The sequence below is a fragment of the Coffea arabica genome, chromosome 4e, assembly GCF_036785885.1.
Source record: "Coffea arabica cultivar ET-39 chromosome 4e, Coffea Arabica ET-39 HiFi, whole genome shotgun sequence".
NCBI lineage: Eukaryota > Viridiplantae > Streptophyta > Magnoliopsida > Gentianales > Rubiaceae > Coffea > Coffea arabica.
In genome coordinates this window covers 6,218,914-6,240,490 of record NC_092317.1, presented here as the reverse complement: position 1 = coordinate 6,240,490, position 21,577 = coordinate 6,218,914, and the positions used below count along the sequence as shown (strand labels likewise).

Below are 21,577 nucleotides of genomic sequence, written 5' to 3'. Positions count from 1 at the left end.
ATATCTAGTCCTAAAATCTGATGTGTAATCTTTTTCTTATATTTGCACACATACGGGAATCTAATAAAAATACAACTAATATTAAAAAGTGTCTATTAAAGTTTTTTTTTATATCCCTTTCATTCGTCTCTACTTTTTGCATCAAGTTTGTTCAAAAAATTTTGAAGATAGCTAGGGACGGGAATGGAATAGGTATAATTAACCTTAGATGCAATTGATACAGTTGTTGTATTCTTTTCATAATTTAGTGCACACTCACGTACCTTTTTATTATATATCATGAAATACGACAAAGTTACGTAAATGTATATTAAATCATTAAAAAAAATACAATAATCGTACCTAAAGCCAATTGTACCTACCCCAAATCCACTAGGGGCATAGACCATATTCATCATTCTTGGTTTTATTTTCAAAAAGAATTTTTAATATAAAAAATAAAAAGAAACTAGAGCACAAAGAATGTGGAAGTTGACGAATCTACCATTAACCTTTCAGCCGGATTCCAAAGCCCAAAATGCACACAGATCACAGCCCATTGAACCCAACAAAGAGACTGTGAGTTCCTGACGGGTCACACTCCGCAACAATCCAAATCCATCCCCCAGGCTCCTCCCGTAACACTCTCCCTGTCTCATTGGCAAATTCCAATTCCGATCCAACTGTTTTTTCTTCCTCTCTCGTGCCTCGAGACGGAAACTATATAAACACCGCCCCATAAGTTTAATCGTCACCTCATCCACTCTCCACCCCGCACGTACTCATCACGGACCAATCAGGAACCTTTCCAATTGGGGTCCCACAGTGGATCGTCCCCACGCCCTCTCTAGCGCGTGGGAGTGTCCAAATCCAACGCGCTTTCGAGAAGAATTGTTGCCCTAGTCGCCTCCGCTTCTTCTCTTTCTCTCTCTATAATCATCGACAACCACCATGAATATGAACACCAACGACCGCCTCCGCCTCCGATCGCCTACTTCTGTAGCTTTTCGTAATCTTCCAATCGGTTGATTATAAACCGACCGATCTATCCCTCTCTCCTCTCTGTTTCCTCCGATTCGCCATTGTATCTGCTGGTGAGTGTACTTTTTCTGAATTTTGCCTTCTTCGAGCTTTAGATCTCTATCTTCGCTTTTATTTAATATAATTGTATCTGATATTTGCTGTGAAGTTCATGACTTGTGATTTCATTTTATTTTGAAGGCCAATAATGGAACCGATGGACATAGTTGGGCGAACAAAAGAAGACGCTTCTCTTCCTAAAGGTTCGATTTGATCCCTATCTTATTACTGTTCCTGTATGAATATGCAGAATTTTTTTTTTTTTTGCAAATTTTTGTTTCTTGTCCCTTATCGGGTCTATATACTTTTGAGCTGCTATTCTTGTTAAAAGGGACTTTTTTTCTGTCAATTTTTGTTAGATTTTGGATTTTAGGTGGTTAATGTCTGGCATGCTATTTAGATGATTCTAGGGTTCCAGCCATTTGGCCAGTTTTTTAATAAAGCAATTATGTAAATATATGATGAGCAATTTCAAAAGCCAAAGCAAAAAGAGAAAAGAGAAATTTTTTACGTGAACTGGATTCTTTTCTGGTTGAAAGGGGCTTCTTTTTTCTGTGAATTTTTGTTGAATTTTGGAGTTTTAGGTGTTTGGATGTTGGGCATGCTTTATATTGGATTCTAGGGTTCCAGCCGGTTGGCCAATTTTATTTTTTTAATAAAGCAATTATGTTAAATATGGTGATTTATGTTTACACTTGGTGATGAGGAAGGTCAAAGGCCAAAGGAAAAAAAAAAAAGAGGAGAAATTTTTTTATGTGAACTGGGTTCGTTTCTGGTTAATTGATTTGGGACATTGATGCCAGTTTTTCCCCTCATTATTGTGTGAAATTGTGTGTTCATTCTTTTAACAATTTTTTGTGCATTTGCATGTGAAACTTCAATTGACTATTTGCTGATTGATATGCTTTCCTGCAGCCACTATGACAAAAATTATTAAAGAGATGCTGCCTCCAGATGTTCGTGTCGCAAGAGATGCACAGGATCTTTTGATTGAATGCTGTGTAGGTATGTAGTGACAGATGCTTTTTAGTTTCATTTGTATATGATCCATTGGCATCATCCCCGATATATCTGTGATTGTGAGGGCATTGATCATTTCTTATTGGACCATTTTAGGAATTAAACTGGTTACTTTCAGTGGTTGTTAATTCTTTTATTCAACTAATCTTCTAACTTGTAAGAATAAGACTTTCCTTTTTGTCATATCACCTTCTTTTTCATTGCAGTCTACATGTATAGTAAATAAGCGTGCAAAGTCTGAATATAAAATGCTAACTTAAAATTGACGTGCAAAGGAGAATACAAAGTGATCTTTTGGTAATCAAACTTGGACTTTAAATTTGAAGCTTGGGAACTGGAAGTATTAGTTTGATAAAGAGCCAGATTTAAGGACAGAGTTCACTTGAGAGGATGGAACAGAATGTGATGTTGGATTTAATGTTCCTGTCTCTTGTGCAATTGTGGGATAATTTAATCTATGCTTGATTGAAGTTTTCTGCCCTATTAGACATCTCTTGGAAGTTTCTGTTTGTTTGATGTTGAATCTCAAGTCTTAAATCTACTTTGGGCAAAGTTAAGATTCATGAGTTTTCTTTTTTGGTTCTAATGTTTGATCGGTTCTTTTTTATTGCAGAGTTCATTAATCTTATTTCATCAGAGTCGAATGAAGTTTGCGGCAAAGAAGAGAAAAGAACGATTGCCCCTGAACATGTTTTGAAGGCTTTAGAGGTTTGTACTTTGAGCCTAATCTGTTCTTAAGTTTTTCTTTTGTATAAGTATCTTTCAATCTGTGTTTTTTGTCAGGCAGTATTTATTATTTCTGTAAATAGAGTTTCAGTCTTGGGCTGATTCAGCTTATGAGATCAATCCCAATCTCAGTTTTGACCCAAAATTGACTACATTTTTTTGAGAAGGATGAATCTTGTAATCATGGTAATTTATATGTGGCAGGTTCTTGGTTTTGGGGATTACATCGAAGAAGTTCATGCTGCTTATGAACAACACAGAAATGAGACTATGGTGAGTATTCATCTCCCTTTTACTTCTGTCCTGGTTTCAACAGCATAGATGCTATGTTTTGAATCTAGTCAACTGACTTAAGGGGCCGTTTGAAAGTTTCCGATTATTAGCTCTGTTATAATGCCTAGAGTTGTCAAAATGGGGAGAATTCTGGGAGGCTGTTACATTTTAATTCCAAAATTGTTGTTTTACGAGTATCTAACTGCAGTGAATTGTGGTTCCTGCATGTTGCGATAGTCAAAATTTTGATTTCAATCAAATCCATGGAAACAGTCTCAGATATCCTCTATAATGTTGTTCTGACGCCTTACAATTTGGATTTGGAATATATTTTAAGTCATATTTGTTTGATTGAACATTTCATTTATTTCAATCTCTCTTTCTTTCCCAAAACAAAATCTGGTGCTTGGAATCAAGTTTAAACTTGATGAGCACTTAAAGGGAAATCAACTGTCTTGAGTATTTTTGTCAGACCGCCTGAGATATTTTGCTTGTCGCTGGTGAAATTGTTTTCTGACAGGATACTGTAAGAGCTGGGAAGTGGAGCAATGGAGCTGAAATGACTGAAGAAGAAGCATTGGCTGAGCAACAGAGGATGTTTGCCGAGGCACGTGCTAGAATGAATGGTGGTGCCATTGTTCCTCCTACAGTCCCCAAGCAACCGGACTCAGAACCTGAGCCCAGTTTGAATAGCTAACTTGTAGGACCTCCATTATAACGAACCTGTAGGCAAGCATCTGGACTGGTTAATTAGTGCTTCTCTTTCCTATCTGATGTACAAAAAGCTTTTGGTAGTGGACATTTTATACTGTTCCGAGTTAGAATTGTACCGTACGGATTATGTTTATATACTGTGTAATTACTAATTAGTCAGTTAAAATTTGCCGTCCTGTCTGTGTGTGTGTGTGTTTCATATTTAGCTCAGTTAGTGCAGTCAGGCGGTGTGCTTCTCTTGCTTAGTATCCCATTTAATCCAAGGAGGAGCTTTAGTGAATGAGGATTGAAGTTGCAGCACTGCACCTTTTCCATGGAAAGCCATGGCCTAGTCTGTAGTGGACGACTAGCCATTGGGAAGGATAACGTTATAGTTTACAGTATAAAATGCGCCCTCTGAATTGAGTTGATGAGTTGCTAAATTCTATGGTGGCCAAGTAATCATTTGATCATTCTCCGGAGTGGGTTTTCCAGCTTTACATGGTGCTCCGAGGCCACTAGAATAGGTCCTACTTGGGATGCTTAAAATGGCGGTCTGTGTTACTTGGGAGGATGCTAACTAGTAGTAACTGCGTTTTTTTTTTATTTTTTATTCACCTGGCTATGCTTTCTTTTCCCTTTCCATCTTTTTGTTGTGCTTGTTTTGCATACTTTGAGATGCAATACTTAGGAAGTGCTCTCTCAACTCCTGCACTAAGGCAAGAAACTGGCCATCGGCCACCAAGCTACGCATCAAATTCAGGTTTTCTTTAAGCCGTAAATCAAATGAATCTCTCTTAAGCTTCAGATTCTTTGTTGAACTACGCAATCAAATGGACCCTTTGATATCTTGAATTTATGTTTTCTGCGATTTATCACCTGGTGCATGCGTGTATTTACTTCTGTCGTGTGCAAGCCTAGACATTGATTGAAGGGATCCACTAGAGTGATGATCCCCAGGAAGGTAAAGTTTGTGGTTGGTGAAATGGGCACAACTCATGAAGTTCTATGCGGGAATCTGAACGCCTAACCTAAACATTACGTCACCGAGTGAATTATATTGCCGATAACTGAGCACTACCAGTCTTTTGGGGATATCATGTCTGGTGCAGACCTTAGGAGAATCTGGATGTTTTCTCAGTTTACTGGAACCAAACATCATTCTGGTACGTGTTGGACAGTTCAGTGTGAATGGCGATGTCTCTTTTGTTTTGGTTCTTTTTGCTGGTATTTGTGAGCACTCCAATTTCGCTGTATTGAGATTGAAGTCAAAAGAAGAGTCAGCAGAGCAAAACTCCTTTCACTATCTACCCCACAAGAAAGTGAAGTAACACAACCAATGTCTCCCCAGATTCTTTTCTTTATTTCAAAAATCTTTGTGCTTTTCTCTCCTATTGCTGTGGGGTAGCTTATGCTCTCTTTGTCAGGATTCTTAGATATGCTCTATACCAAAAGCAGTACAAACAAAAGAGAAAGGAAATAAAGAAAGAAATTACAAATCCACAGGAAAAAAGGAACAAATTGGAATATTTTCTCTCTCATTCTCTTTCCATTCCCACTAACTCATTCTTAAAGGATTTGTCTTGCCCTTAGTATTTCCTCTCTCAGATGAAGACAATCATGGCAAAGAATATCCAGGACCCTGCTTCCAAGAGGCAGTTTCACTGGACAACCAAGGTCAGTAATGAAGATGAAGAGGTTTCAACCAAGTCCTGCTCCAAAGCTATTGAAGAAGTAAGAGGGGAGAAGGATAAGGTGCCTGTAGACTCAAATTCTTCAAAGAACCTTCTAGAGCAGGTGAAAAGGGAAGATGATAAACAGGTGCAAGAATCAGCAGCTACTTCTGCTAATGCTACAAGGAAGAAACTGCAAGCAATAGCAGTTTCTAGGCTGCGCTCTGTTCTGACGGCTTTTGGTCGACACAGGGCGCATTTTCAGCAAGGTCTTGGCACTAGAGTGGTGGGAACACTCTTTGGCAACAGAAGAGGACACGTACATTTTGCATTCCAGAAGGATCCCAATTCACAACCAGTCTTCTTGATTGAGCTTGCTACACCTATAACTGGATTGGTTCGTGAAATGGCTTCTGGTTTGGCTCGGATTGCATTGGAATGTGACAAGGAAGAAAAGAAGAGCACAAGACTACTAGAAGAGCCTCGATGGAGGACTTACTGCAATGGAAAGAGGTGTGGCTTTGCTACAAGGAGGGACTGTGGACCAAAAGAATGGAATATATTGAAGGCCGTGGAGCCCATTTCGATGGGAGCAGGAGTTCTGCCTGGAAATGCAGATGATGCTGCGGAGTCTGATGGAGAACTGATGTACATGAGAGCTAAGTTCGAGAGAGTTGTTGGTTCTAGAGATTCGGAGGCATTTTACATGATGAATCCTGATAGCAATGGAGCTCCTGAACTCAGTATTTACTTGCTTAGAGTCTAAACATCCACCGGAAGTTCCACTGATGCAAGCTGCTTAGATAGTAGTTTTTCTTTTCAGTCTTTTCGTTCTTTGGTAGAGGAGGAAATTAAGGATCATCCAGAACTCTGCCATGAACATTGAGGTTTAGTTGCCTTGGATGTTTCTTAACATGGTCTTTCCCTGTTTTTGTAGTTATAGAATGTCAAGAAACTGTGTTTGCTGTAATTTTTAGTTTTGGGGTGGAATGGAAACTATATATTACTTGCCTAAATGTAGAAAAGATTCATGAGTTGGTTTCTTACTCTATTCTTAGTTAATCTTTCTAAGTTTATACATCTATTTCCAACTTTCTTCTTCACTGATTGTTGTATCTGATCAACAGTGGACCATTTCAGCTCAAGTAAGTAATATATACTAATAGCCAATGCTTTCTTTACTTCAGTGAAGAAGTTTCAGATTATGTTGAAATAAATCCTGTTATTTATGTCTAGCGGTCTTATGATGAATTTGTTCTTCGACAAATTTCTTGACGGGCAATGCTCTAATGTTCAATGATAGGTGTCCTGGTTTCATCATACTCCTTTGAAGAACTTTTAAGGTCGTCTTAGCATAGGTATTGCATAATTTTCCTCTGCTTCTGGCACGGTAAACCTGTATACTTTTTGATTGCTTAGCAGATTCTTGGACAAACAAAAACCATATTTGCTGGAAATATCAGAGATCTTCCTCTGCTTTCACATATTCTCAATTCTTTTTCCTATATTAATTCATCGTCTCTTCCTGTTTTTTGAGTTTAAGCATTTCCCAATTCCCAGTCTTGTGACAGGATTTCACTTTTGACATTTTTGTGGTATTATCAATTCCAGCTGTCTGGTTTTCCATCCTTAATTCATTGAAGTGTACTCTTTTACATCTTTATTTTGATTGTGAGGTTGCTTTTCTGACAAACAGCCTATTAAAAAACGTCATACCTGTGAAATTTCAGCATCCGATCCAAAGGTATTAGATGTTCCAATCATTGATTTTGGTGCATAAGTTTGGTCTAAGTTGATCAAAGTAACGTGTATGAGAATCCCAAGAACAACATTTTACTAAAGCTTTGAATCATTGTAGTCCCCAACCAAAAGCAAACTCAATCACAAATCTTTGCCTGACAGGTTTTATATTGCTCCAAAGTTTGGCCTGCCATATTTTTTAAGCATTGCCCTGTTCATTAAATAGTTAAAAATTAGCCAGAATGTCATCCTCTGTCCACAACACAACACAAATGATCCAACCTGAGAACATGAGACAATATTCAGCATTAGGAAAACAGCATCTTGAGCACAACCTAGCCAGGGGAATGGAATCAGGTTGTGAAGAAATCCAAAGCCGCCTTTCCCTCATGTTTGCTCGAGGATATAACAAACAAATGTCTAGGAGATGGAATATCCTTTTTGTTTTTAATCCTTTTATCTCAAAGTTAGCCCTATATGTTAAAAATCAAGGAGATAGCTAGGGACTCAATAATACTCAAAGAAAAAAAAAAATCATGTTTGAAGGTAAAATGATGTGCCAGTTCTTTTTCCAATATTAAAATTCCACCACTGGATCGGCCTATCCATTCTTTTGTTATGGCCTGCACAATTATCTTGTAACATTGTGATTCCCCTCTACTTGATCACCATCCCACAAAGCAAATGAATAAATTAGCTCAATTGATCATCAAGTGCAAGTTTCATTATTCTTAAAGATACCACCAACCAATGCTAGAGATGTTTGCTATATATTGAATTGCATTTAAACTCAGAGAATATAGTAGTACTACTAGCTAGTTAACATCATTTCATCAATTTATAGTTGCCACTGATTGACGTAATTATGACAAATACAAGCCACTAGAGCATCAAAATGTGTACTATTAGATAAAGGGGTTAAGAGAGTACGTTTTGCCATCAGGAGATCCAATAGTTTGAGATATTATGGCATGGCATCTTATGTTTCCTCATTTCAAGGCTTTCTAATGTTTTCTTAATAGTGCAAAGTGAAAAAGGGGGAAGGTGCTGGAGGCTGGAGGGGCCATGTTTGAGGATCTGCCGCAGATTACAGCAACGGGAGGAAAGATAGAATTGGAGATTATGTTCACAGCAATCGAGGTTGAGGTTTTTTGTTTTTTTTTTATCATCTAGTCATTATGGTTCAAAGATTCAAAAGCTATGTGCTATGCATAAAGCTTTGGTTTGCTACTTTGTCTTCTAATTAATTCAATCAATGCAGGATAAGCTCAAGAAACTTCAAAGCTTCTTGGTGAGCTATCTATGTCTAACTTGGTCTAAAGTGTTTGACACTATAATCTCCAAAAATGTTAGTTGTATTTCCAAAAGGAAATTGTTATTCATGCTCCTCTCTCTCGTCACTCTTTTTTTTCTTTTTTGAAAAGTTGAAAAGTTACTATATAAGAGCGTGAATAACAATTTTAGAATACCATTACAAATCAACTAGGAGGACAAGGAGGGATTGTTGCTGTCACCCCTTCCCCCTAAGGCTTTTGACAATCCTATTATAGCCCTTTAAAACAATTAAAATTCTCACTTATATCCTAATAAAGAAATTAGATTTTGATCCCCCCCCCCCCCCCCAACAAAAAAAATTTACTAAATCATTTAGTGTCCCCTTAAAAACTTTGAAAATTTCTAGAGTTTTCCCCCAAACTTTTACTACATATAAGAGTATCTTATTAAATGTACACCTTCACTAATCTTGCCTCCAAAAACCTCAATCTCTGGTTCCGGTGGATAATATTGCCCATAATGTTGTATAGGTAATGATAATCATATTTCTTTTTAAATTTCTTTTACCCTCTTGTTATGTATTTTGCCTAATATAGATGCTGGTCATTATCAGGCTTAAAAAAGGAGAAAAAAAATAAAATGTTGATCAGGCTATTTAGATGAAATGAGTCATGTATGTGCACAGTTCGCTGTGAATTTTAGTAGTTTATCATCTTATCATATAGTTTGTACTAAAGTTTCATACACATAACACATGCATTCGAACTCGTCAATCTATTTATCGTTAGCGTTAAAAAGATTAATCCATTACAGAAAATGCCAAAGCAAATCTAAACACGCCAGGTTCACATCTCATATATAACATAGCTAGTAACCTAAATGTAGGTGCCGGCCGCACCCATCTCATAGTTTTGATAGCTGCATCTACTGAGAAATTCTTTTTTGGCAATGTGTGTCTGCTTTTGCATAGTTTAGGGATTAATTCATTGAAACTTGAAGAGCCCTCTTACTTTGTCAAATGAATGCATGATTTTTAGAGCACCTTTGTTTAGAGTCTTGTGCAGCACAGTTTCTTCTCTCGACAAACAGCACTTTACGGCACCAAAAATTCTTGTTCTTGAGGAGTAGAAAAAGTTTATAATGCTATGTTTGGACTGTTGTTGTTCCTTGGTATCATGTTGATGAATTGAATCAGTATGATTTATTCATCATCTTTGTGTGAATTGATAAACCCATATCCAAACCCCAAACATATAGTACTATTAACATAAAAGAGTATGTTAAATTGCCACAAAAAAAAAGAGTATTAAATTGGTGGAATTGGAAATTATAAAAGATAAAGAGGGGATTTAATTTATTTGATAGAAGAAAAATGAATAATAATTGATAGATTTTTTTTTGTTTACTTTTTGGGTGAAGAGGGACTAGATTTCCCCGAGTTATATGTGCAAATTTAGGGTTTATTCAATTTCCTTCCATTTTTTTCCTTTTTCAAATTATAATATGGTACTCTATGTTTTTCTTTTCTTTGTCTTGTCTTTCGGTTTCTACCCAAAAATTCTAGATGGAAGAAATATAGTAAAAAAATCGAAGAAGGAAAGCAAAAGGAAAGATAGCTAGAGAAGGAAAAAGGAAGAAACAATATTCAGGCATAGCGGTGGCCATGGTTTGAACAATCATTTCTTAGCCATACGTGCTTGGATCACTAAGTACCGAAGATGTGACTTGTAAACAATTGGGCTAAAGACCTTTTGTTGGAATATGCAACTTTTTCTACATATTTTGCTAGATTTTGTTTGATATCAAAATAATTTAGTTATTAAAAAATAAGGATATTTGTTAACCAAAGATCATGTTGGTTTGTTAACAAATATTTTAGATAAGATTTGCTAGTAGTAGAAGATTATATTTTGTTGAGATTTTTAGGATAATTATTAGTTGAATATTTTGATAGTTTGTTTCATATAATCACTATAAATAGTGAGTTGATGAATGTAGAATATAAGCTCATTTTCTACCTTCAATACAAGTCTCTTATAAGCTTTTTTTGCAACACTAAGGTGTTGTTTCTTAGTTTATGCCCCAAAAAACCAACAAAGTGGTATCAAGAGCCTATATCTTAAGGGCCTGAGTCTTCTTTTTTTGAGAGTGATGCATTGGTGAGGATCCTTTATAAGTTCAAAGCCATGACAGGAAAGAACTTTTTGTCAAATGTTTCAACTTTTAGTGGTGAAACTTACCAAATTTGGGCCATAAAATTTTGGACTTATTTGGTAGTCAATGATCTACGGGATATGGTGGAGACGAATTTTGTTTCACCAGCATTTGAAGAGCTGATGGATACACAAATTAGAGACCACAGAGTTGCAATTAGACAGACATCCAAGGCCAGCATTCACATATCAGTTTTTGATGTCGTTTTCACAAAGATAATGGCTAATGATTTGATTGAGAATAAATTATTCTCAATTAAAATAAAAAGGAGAAGTTTCACTATGAATTGGTCGGATTTTGACAATTCTAAAGTGGAATATGATGATGAAATCAAGAATTCAGATCCTGAAAAAATTCAGGAGGAGATCATTGATAAGTCAGGAAGTATCAAATTGATTCCTGATATTTATCAAGATTATAACATTTCTGTTTTTGAGTCTACAGATTTTGATGGTGATGACAAAATGAAGAACCATGCAGAATTTCATATTTTCTGTATAGGTTCAAATATCGTCAAAAGATGTTTCATTTAAACCTATGATAAGGTTATTTGGAAACATAAAAAAAAAAAATCATCTTTTATGTGGAGTTTGGCATGAGAAGACAGAAGAAGTGGCTTGTTGCAAGACTAATATTTAGCTTGCATAAAAATCCAAAGGAAGAAGTTCATTGCAAGGCTAATCATCAATTGCAGAATTTCTTACAAAAGTCTCGTCCAAAACAAGATTCAAAGATTTGAGAAGACAATTCAAAATTTGCAGCAAAAGTGGCAAGGAGGAGTGTTGGAATATGCAACTTTTTCTACATATTTTGCTAGATTTTGTTTGATATCAAAATAATTTAGTTATTAAAAAATAAGGATATTTGTTAACCAAAGATCATGTTGGTTTGTTAACAAATATTTTAGATAAGATTTGCTAGTAGTAGAAGATTATATTTTGTTGAGATTTTTAGGATAATTATTAGTTGAATATTTTGCTAGTTTGTTTCATATAATCACTATAAATAGTGAGTTGATGAATGTAGAATATAAGCTCATTTTCTACCTTCAATACAAGTCTCTTATAAGCTTTTTTTGCAACACTAAGGTGTTGTTTCTTAGTTTATGCCCCAAAAAACCAACACCTTTCCTCCTATACATTCCCTTCTTCTTTCCTGATACTTGATCTCTCCTTTGTTATCTTTGAAAGTATTCTTCACCATTTCTTACCATTCCTAAGATATTCAAATTGGGGTTTCCCTGCTTTCTGCATCATAAATGCCAGGAATGAGACAAGCTAACCAGAACAGCAAACTTTTGTGCCAAATGTAAAAAACATTCACCAACTAAATCTAGAGATCAGGTCGAAACTAGCATAACATTCATGAAAATACATGATCCCCTGTGGTCACAGCTACATTTTCATGCTCCACAGGCAATGGAATACAAGTGACTGCTTAACCAATTTATTTGACAAATCTTGCAGGCTGAAACAGAAGAGGATCATCGCCACTGCCACCACGTCTCCTGCAGGGATCAAACTTCGATAGAGGCTGCAACCTGGTGCCACTTCCTGTATCCTCCTCCACTTCAGCACCCATATGAAGGCTATCATCAGCCACTGATGGAGTTTTAGCTATGGGGAAGCATCCTTGTTTTCATTGGAAAACGTGTTCCAAACCTATCCTGTGCTTATTTGTGATACCATGTATTAAACGACAATGCAGCAAAAAAAACACATTTGAGTAAACATCTCATTTCTTTGAAGTACCAATGAAACATCTTTTTTTGACTCAGACAATGAGTAGTTAATAGGCTAAAGAGCGCCACACTTATTGAATTCTTGGTTCCCAATCAATCACATTAAAACACTAACATACCAACTAATCTAAACATTGTAACTTAATTAGGAAGGTACATAAGACACAAATTCTTTTGTCAACATTTGCTATATCTGTGGCAAGTGCAAATAAATTGGTTATGCAGAAGTGTAGATCAGTCAAATTGTTATGTTCACCTTTGTGTTGAGGAGAATGACTAAGATTTTGTCATCGATCAGTTGCAAAGAAACCATTTTTATACACAAATTTTAGGGATTTTCATAACAACTAAATTTGGGAAGGAAGCTCCAACAATTTCAATTAAAAGTATATGCAACACACATAGGAATAATATTTTTTGTTACACTTTGTTCTTTGCTTTTTGGGTCGACAAAATTAATTAACAACGCAGCTAGTTTGTTTTATGAACCTTTAAGACCATGGGGGGAGAGGACAAGATTGCTACTAAAAGCATTGACTCTAGTACTTATTGGCAAATTATCATCAAATTAAGCTTAAAAAAATTAAGTATTTATTGGTCGAAAACGAGGATATACTTCACCCATTTGTGGAAACAGTTTTTTTCTTCAAAAAAAAAAAAAGACTGTAGTGATGACTAAGACTAAGAAGCCATATAGAATATTTATTTGCTGAAGAATGCTTTGACTGGATAAAATGATTCATAAGCCGCTGAATTGTACTAAACTTTGTTTAACATCATTTCATCAATCTGTAGTTTCCACTGATTAACGTAATTATGACAAATATAAGCCACTACAGCATCAAAATATGCGTTAAAGGGGTAAGTAGGGAAGAAAAAAAATAGAGTTTTGCCATCATGAGAACCAATAGTTACTGATATTAAGGCATGACATCCTGATTTCAAGGCTTTGTAATGTTGTCTTAATCCAAAGTGGAAAAGGAGAAGCTGCTGGAGGCTGGAGGGGCCATGTTCCAGGATCTCCCCCAGATTACAGCAACGGGAGGAAAGATAGAATTGGAGATTATGGTTCAAAGATTCAAAAGTTGCTTGCTATGCATAAAGCTTTGTCTTGCTGCTTTGTCTATAATTACGTCAGTCAATGCAGGCTCAAAAAACTTCAAAGCTTCTTGGTGAGCTATGGCTTCTCTAAGAAAGGTTTCAAGTGTTTGTTACTATAATTTTTCTTTTAGGTAAATGATATTCGTATGTCTATTTTAATTTCTTCTGCAACCCTAATATGTATTTTGTGTGCGTATTGTATATGCTCGTCAATAGAATATTTAAAGGATGAATCGAGTGATGTAATTATATATTTTGTCATTTAAACCTGCAAATGCATGCACGTATGAAATGCATTTAAACCTGCAAATGAGCATATTGTCATTGTCAAGAAAAAAAATCCATTAAAACCTAAAAGTAACCTAAATGCATGCACTTGGTTCTCATCTCATATGGTTATATAATACCAACCTAAATCTATGTAGACCACCCTCGCCAATCAGCACTCATCACCTGGTTTTGATAGCTAAATCGACTAAGAAATTCCTTTTAGCAATGTGTGCCTACTTGTCTATAGTTTATGGACTAATTCATTGAAACTTGAAGAGCCTAGCTCCTACTTTGCTGATTGCATAGATGATTTTCTGGAGCATCATATCTTTGCTTAAAGTCTAGTCTTGTGCAGCACAGTTTCTTCTCTCGACAAACAGCATGCTTTGGTGCAAAATTTCTTGTTCTTGAGAACTAAAAACGTTTATAATTGGATGTGTGGCCTGTAGTACTGTTGTCGCACCTGACCATCATTTTGATGAAATAAACTAAGTATTATGTATTCATCTTCGTGTGCATATAAAATACATCATCCAAGAAGTCATTGGAATTGATAAACCCAGTCCCAAACCCCACATATATAGTATTCAGATATAAGAGTATGTTTATTTGGTGGAATTGGGAAGAAGATCTACATAAGAGAGGGATTCTTTTGAAAAAAAAAAAAGAAAGAAAGGAATACAAAAGAAAGATCTACATAAATATGCTATTCTTTGTTCTTTTTTTAAAAAAAATTTTCTTTTCTTTCTCTTTCTAACCAAAATTCTAAGTAGAAGGAATACAATCCAAAACAAAGAAGGAATACAAAAATGAAAGATAAATAAGGAAAAAGAAAAAAAAAAATTGAAGCATAAGAGGTGGCCATGGTTTGAGCAATCATTTCTTGATGCATTGATCATACGTGCTTGGATCACTAAGTACGAAAGATGTAAACAAATTCGTTAAAGAACAGAAGGGCCATTATGTCTCCTTAGTCTCTTATCGCTGATATAGCTAGCTTAAGATTACAGAAAACCATGCCACTAGCAAAAATATGAAATGAGGGCCATCGCATTAGAAGCTTTTAACGCAATTAATACGATTAAAGGTAGATTAATATTCACGTTTATACCATAACTATGCTTTGATTAAACTAGACAGAAAACTTTGACTTATTTCTTGCATAAATGGCGTTTTCTGAGTGCTGGTGATTTTTGTTACCTTTCCTGATTAATATCTAAAAATTTCTAACTTCCATTGTCCAATAGTTATCTCAAGAAATCCAATCAAGGAGATGTTGCATACATTTGAAAAGCACAAAATCACAAAATAAGCAGCAGAAATTAGGAATGGCTGCAGAGTAGGGCGGGAGTAGGTTACCCCCACCCCGCCTCGTGCACTCGTGGGAGCTAATAAAAATTTGCCTTGTAACGAAATTTTAGGGCCAATAATTAAGTATTTTAAATACCAAAAAAAATATCTAAATCATAACCGATACACAATATACTATATAAAAGAATTGTGAAATTGTGAAAAGTTAAGTGTAAAAGAATAAAGTGTAATTAGTAATTTAGTACAAATATATTAGTATAACTAATCAATAGTTTGTATTAATATAAATGTATGATTATTACTATAAATTATAATATAATTATTATAACTAATAATATTAAATATATTATATAAATAGTTTTAATAGTTATATATATTTATTATATATATAGGCGGGCGATGGGATAGGGGATGGGGTAAGGGTATACTCCCTCATCCCCTGCCCCATCAGTTCCTTGCGAGCGTCCACCCAACCTAATTATCATACTTATCTGAAGTTTGTGATTGTACATACACAGACAATTAGAAAATGGCAATGATTGCGTTCTTTTTGTTATTCATATTTGTACAGTTACTGCACGACAATCTTTCTTAATCATCTTATTTCTTGAAGTATATCAGTTTTTTTTCTTATTAATGTAAATCTATGATGTTATATACACAGTTCCATGTTTTCAAAGCTCTGATAGTCCCGATCCTGTAGCTGGTCAAGCACCACCAGAACTCCCTTTGGATTTACATTTTAAGTCCATGTTCAGGTCACAAAAAATTTCGAGAAGGGTCTCATGATCCTTGTGTTATGAACCATGCACAATGAGAACATGAGACATGGTCAGGCACCCATATTCTGTTTTAGTTATGGACAGTTTACCGCGGTGAATACTATATTATCAACTCCAATTTCTTGACTCGATCCTCATTTTATTGACAGAAAAAGCAAGGGGAAAAATTTTCCACAAGATAGGCTAAAAAGCAAAGTAGAAACATAACCAATAAATTATTGTAAATGGCTGTCCTACAATAGTGAATCAATAGAATTCAAACAACAGGGGAGGACAAACTGTTAGAAATCAGCCTAAGGAATAAATGTTGGTGAAGTAGATTGAAGAAATCATGTCAAGATCAACAGAAAAGCAAGAATCTACATGAATCATCTATTCTTAGGAGATAGCGGATGAAAAATCATAATCACACGTGTACTTAAAACAGTATGCATTTCCAGCTTCCTTGTCAGACCATCGGATTGAGCAGATAATTCTAGCAAGGAAGGCGGGCAGAGCTTTCTATCTTTATCGTCAACTGCTTCATCTTCACTTTTCGCCTCTCACTGTAACTTGTTCTGCCACAAAGCTCTCATTTTTTATCTTCTACCGCTTCACAGTTGCAGGTCTTTGGCGGGCAAAACCAGGCTGAATGATATAATTGATGAGATGTGGTCCAAGCAGGAACATAGACCAGAAACATGGATATGCAAGCTGCATCAGTTGCAGAAAAAAGAAACTAAAAAGTATACTTGTTTTGTTTAGGGAATTTTTAGGTCATCATGTTATCCAATCCAATTAAGAAGATAAGCATAACATAATACATCAAAATTCAAGTAGAAATCTTTCAATCATTATAATTCATCAAACTATAAATATCGGAAAACAAACAGAATGCAAACTTTACCTGGAGAAGCATGGATGGGGCTGCTGCACACTCTGAACTAATATAGCTTCTTGTCTTTCTTCCATTTAACGTAGCAACTGATGGGCTGTTAGCTGTTGTTATGTCCCAAAAACTCCGTTTTTTGGCTGTAGGCTGTGGAGACGTAAAACGATGACTTGGGCTCTTCAACTCTCCCTCGGGTGCTTTCTTTGGCCGCAGACTTGCTCTAGTGACAATCCTTCTTACTCCTTCCCCACCTGCTCCTGCTAATTTTGCACCCTTCCGTGAAAGCTCCAGGATAAAATCATCCTTCTGTTTTATCTCCAGAGCATGATCTTTCTTCATCCTCCCTATTTCTGCCTCCAATTCTTTGACAGTCTTCCTTAGGCATCTCACTGTTTCATCAGCTCCTTTTTTCTTAGATTCTGGAGTGAAACAAGTCCCCGCCAAGAAAGAGGGTCTCGGTTTACGTTTCTCATGTGGTAGGGCAGAAGATGGTGCTGGAGATAAGAGAGATGAAGCAGTAGAAAGTGTAGGAGAAGAGCTTGCTGCCAGTGTCTGTGCCTGGACTGCTAGTAGCTTTTGTTGTTGGCGAGCCAGTTGCATTCGCAAATCTCTATTCTCTCTCTGCAACTCCAGCAATAATTTGGCCTGATCTGTTTCTGAATCAGGTACTTGAATTTCTTCATTGGCATCACAAGCCTGCAAATATAAAAACTGTGATTTTGATCCTTGAAACAGAGGCAACTGATAATCAGGTAGACTACCTGGAAGTATTAGCAATAATTTGATGAATATTCAAAGTTTTCTTCAAAACTAAGATACATGATCCCAGAAAAAATGAAAAAAATTTAACAAAACCTACTGCCAGGAATGGAAGTTCAATTTATTTTGAACAGGAGAAAAAGAAGAACAATAATAACGGGAGGATGGAAATCTAAATAACAAAGTAACAAACATAATGACAAATTTATGCAGTTGATCAGAAGCCAAGACCATTGACAAAGAAAATATGGCTTAATCTACGAAACCAGTACATACTTGATCAATTGAAAGTCAATGCATTTGGTAGGTGCACTAATACACAAAACATTTAGCTGGCCTGATGAAAAGGTACAGCCTCATGTTTCATTAACAGATGATATAAAGAAATAATTCATAAAGGACAAAAGACCAAGGAATCAAAGTAAACACCTTTGTCCGAATTTCTTTAGCCCGATCAGCCCAGTGAAGGGTGTTTTGTGTCTCACCAAATGAGAGATTACTTGGGCTGATATTTGCAATCATCACAGTATTACAAGCTCCACCTAGAGAATCCTTGAGCAGTTGGGTGAGCTTGGAATTCCGATATGGGATATGCTTCTTTCCCTCAACCAGGGCATTTATGCAGCTACTTAGTGCAAGAAGTGATCTATTAATGTTTGCACCCTCAAGTGATCTGAGTGTTCTCTGATCTGTTGCAAGAGCTCTTTCTGAACCGGCAAGATCAATAAGCGAAAGTTTACCAACTCTACTGACAATATTATTGGCAGCATCTTTGACTTTGTATTCAATCATAACCTGAGTGTAATATTAATTGCGGAAAACGGTCAGGAAATAGAAGAAGCATAAGATTTAAATGGAAGGTAGAAACGCAACTACCTGAAGAATAGCATGAGACCTTGATGAAGTTTCATTCGCACGGGTAGGTTCAGTTGTTCGATTTTGGTTCCCTTGTTGGAGTAAAGCCATTACCTATTAAACAGCAAAACGGTCTGATTGTAGTTCTTTGATGAAGTAGAAATTTGATCTTCTACTAATTTAAAGGAGTTTAGGAAATTACTTCATCTGTGGAGTATGCTCTATATTGAGTTAGCCCAGCAGCCACGATCCCCTAGAATTTTAGTAAAGGCAGTAAATCATTTCTCCAGAAAGTAATTGAATTTTGCACCAGGATACTAAAATCATGTATTAAATAGAAATTTGGCATACTAGTATGTTTTCATGGCAAGTTTTACATGATTACACAAAAGCATATGCTAGATTGTTGAGCCTTTAAAATGCTGTTCACAATGATTGGCAACACAAAAGCTGCAAGCTTGATTTCAAATGGATGTAAATTCAGCAATTTTAGTACTTGAAATTAGCTGACAAACTCAGAACACAATAAAAGAAGGATGATTCTATGCATTTGTAGTTCCAGCAAATTTTTTGCTTATTTGTACCTTCAGGTTGGTTAATTATTTTGAACCAATCTACAGGAAATGTTTTTATACTCAAATGTCTGCCTCATGAGGAAAATTTGGCAGAAAGGAAACAATCACCATCTTAAACAGAAGGTACCAACATAACTACTATTGTAATTTTCACCAATTCAATGACGATAAAATGAAGGATACAATAATTACCATAATTAACTTGAAAGAAAAAAGAGATAATAAACCCTTATGCATGATATTAAATGGACTCATTACCAGAAAATCTTGTAGATTTTAACTAGGTACTTACATTTTTATCTTCTCGAAGGACCAAAGGCCTTCCAGGAGAAAGCAAATCTCTCACGGTTTCATTGTATACCTCAAGATAAGACAGGTGAACAAGGTGGTTTCCATCAAAGCTTCTTTGCCTTATCTTGTTGAAGAGATCCTTAATTGCCAAGACCATTACACCTGGATTCTCTACTGTACCTAGCATCGTGTATGTCTTTCCAGCTCCTGTGGCACCATAGCAGAAGACAGATCCATTTTTACCCTGCAAAACTGCTTCCACTAGCTCTGCTGTTCTGAAAATTTACCAGTAATAGATGATCAACCATCTCACTAAGCTATCTTCCTTTTAAGCTTAAGAAGGTAAAGTGAGGAATACTTCTGGCTATAACTATCATCTAACTTAGTCCTAGCTTTTTATCCTGGTTATGTTTCTACATAAGAGTTCTGGAAGCTGAATATTTTACCAATAATAGAAGGAACAAGTTTAGCTAGGAACGAGACTTTAAGATGTGAGGTAAGAACTCAAAATCAATAATAGAATCTTAGGGATTCAAAGAGCTATCACTATTGCTACTCTCAGTCAGAACCAAGTTACCTTTATGAAATGCACAACATAGTAACTGCTAGATTGGCTACTGTAGTGCTTGCTCAATGTGGATCCTACTATAAAGACACAGGAAGCCACAAAAAAAAAAGCCAGCAAACTATAGTATTCTCCAAAATTGTCCACAAGAAAATTGAAAATCCAAATCCAGCCAAACATGAAGAAGGGGAAAAAAGCCATTTAACAAGTTAATGAAAACAAAAATGGAAGTATTATCGAACTCACGTCGTAAAATAAACTTCTTGTTGAGTAGTGGAATCAGGAAATGAGGCATCAAAAGTGAAATGACGACCCCTAAGCCTCTTTAGCCTGAGATAATCGTTCTCAGTGGCGAATTCAGTCAGATAAACATCCCTCTTATTCACAATCCTCACACAACATCTTGATCCAGCTTCTCTTTCCCTTTTCCCCATTGGCCTTAACCTCACAAAAACAAGAATTCTGCTCCCATTCCCACCACCAACACTCCCTTGTCTCTCGGTAATCGTCTCTACTTCTTGTTCATTCGCCTTTTGGTACCCTCTAGGCGGCTCTGAAAATGGCATCACAGAGCTGCCCATTGACAGCTTTCTGGCCACGGTACTCGATACATTTGTCTTTCTGGGACATGAAAGCCCCACAATCTGATCACCGCCATGTCCCACCGCAACATTCTCCTTTGCCTCCTCCACCCCTAAAGGCTGTGGCATCACAAAATTCCTAGTCACGGTTGAACTAGGCATTACGTTCTCCCTCATCACATGACTTATGGGCCTTGATTCTTTGGATTCCTTCGGTTCATTATCATTTCTTTTGCCAGAACTGAGGAGGTCTATGCTGGGGTGAGTTGAAAATCTTGGCTCCTCATGCTTTAAAGCAGGGTTCTTGAGAGCATTTGAAGCTTGTTTTTGCTGTTCATACAAGAGGGTCAATGCTTTCATCTTCTCCTTTAGACCATGATGTGGATTCCTCATCTGATTAGCCATCTGGGATTCTTCTTGATCATTTCTTGCCCTGGTTGTTTGGCCTTGATTTGGGTCATCCTGCACTTGATTGAATACAGCCTTAGACCTTGTGGACACTGGCATTCTAGCTAACAATCTTTCAATCCAAACATGCCCCTGAGATTTTCTTGATGACCCTTGTGCTGAAACTGCTTGAATTTCAAGAAAGTTCCGATCTTGTTATGAAAATTGGGGGGATGAAAATGCAGTAGCAGCAGCTGTAACAGTTGAAGTGAGCAAAGGGGGGGAAAAACTCGGATAGATGCAAGGTTTGTGCGTAATTTAGGCAGGTTCTTGGAGAAAAAATCACAGCCGTTGATTGGAGAAAAATTAACGGTTAACAACAAAAGGGTACTGTAGGGGCAGTCTAATTTTTTACTTTTTACACACCACATAAGAATTTATTTTACTTGTCAGCTTTTGCATGTGTTCCTGGTAGAAATAAAAATTGGGTGGGCCTTTTTTTGAATTTTTCAATTGGGTGTTTGCAACGGTCAGAACCCCCAAAACGGTCAGTTAGCAAGAATCATGGGGTCCATTTAATATTTTCCTTTTCTTTATTTGTGCTTCAACGAGAAAGCAAAGGGTATTTTAACTGTTGGTGTACCTCAACTGCATCATGCTTGATGAACACTTCGAGAAGGATACCTATAGAAGATATGATCCTGAGTAGATGTGGAGAATGGTCATCCAGATCGACGGTAGATGATATCCAATCACCGTGGACTGACTGAGAATCTTTGCTTTAGATAGTGCCATAGTGGTACAACAAATGACCT

At 36.4% G+C, this 21,577-nt stretch overlaps 3 protein-coding genes across 4 annotated transcripts; 2 read left to right on the top strand and 1 right to left on the bottom strand.

The window, feature by feature from the left end:
- Positions 1-581: 581 nt before the first annotated feature.
- On the top strand, positions 582-3,968 carry LOC113741236 (protein Dr1 homolog). The gene is made up of 6 exons (XM_027268730.2): positions 582-1,073; positions 1,201-1,262; positions 1,975-2,064; positions 2,693-2,787; positions 3,010-3,078; positions 3,599-3,968. Exons 2-6 carry the CDS (start codon positions 1,208-1,210, stop codon positions 3,773-3,775), a joined length of 486 nt encoding a protein of 161 aa, XP_027124531.1. The 5' UTR covers positions 582-1,073; positions 1,201-1,207; the 3' UTR covers positions 3,776-3,968.
- A 1,292-nt stretch (positions 3,969-5,260) lies between these two features.
- Positions 5,261-6,460, top strand: LOC113741811 (protein MIZU-KUSSEI 1-like). The gene has a single exon (XM_027269453.2). It carries the CDS (start codon positions 5,380-5,382, stop codon positions 6,208-6,210), a length of 831 nt encoding a protein of 276 aa, XP_027125254.1. The 5' UTR covers positions 5,261-5,379; the 3' UTR covers positions 6,211-6,460.
- A 9,609-nt stretch (positions 6,461-16,069) lies between these two features.
- LOC113741564 (kinesin-like protein KIN-8A) lies at positions 16,070-21,250 on the bottom strand. Of its 2 annotated transcripts, none has more exons than XM_027269103.2 (7): positions 20,041-21,250; positions 19,231-19,504; positions 18,566-18,616; positions 18,385-18,477; positions 17,938-18,303; positions 16,765-17,445; positions 16,070-16,571 (listed from the first exon to the last, which is right to left on the bottom strand). In XM_027269103.2, the coding sequence occupies exons 1-7, from the start codon at positions 20,880-20,882 to the stop codon at positions 16,464-16,466; spliced, it is 2,415 nt and encodes an 804-aa protein (XP_027124904.1). In that variant the 5' UTR covers positions 20,883-21,250; the 3' UTR covers positions 16,070-16,463. The 2 variants fall into 2 exon arrangements, with proteins under 2 accessions (XP_027124904.1, XP_027124905.1); XM_027269104.2 differs by having other exon boundaries at positions 16,070-16,505; positions 20,041-21,182.
- Between the last annotated feature and the right edge of the window lie 327 nt (positions 21,251-21,577).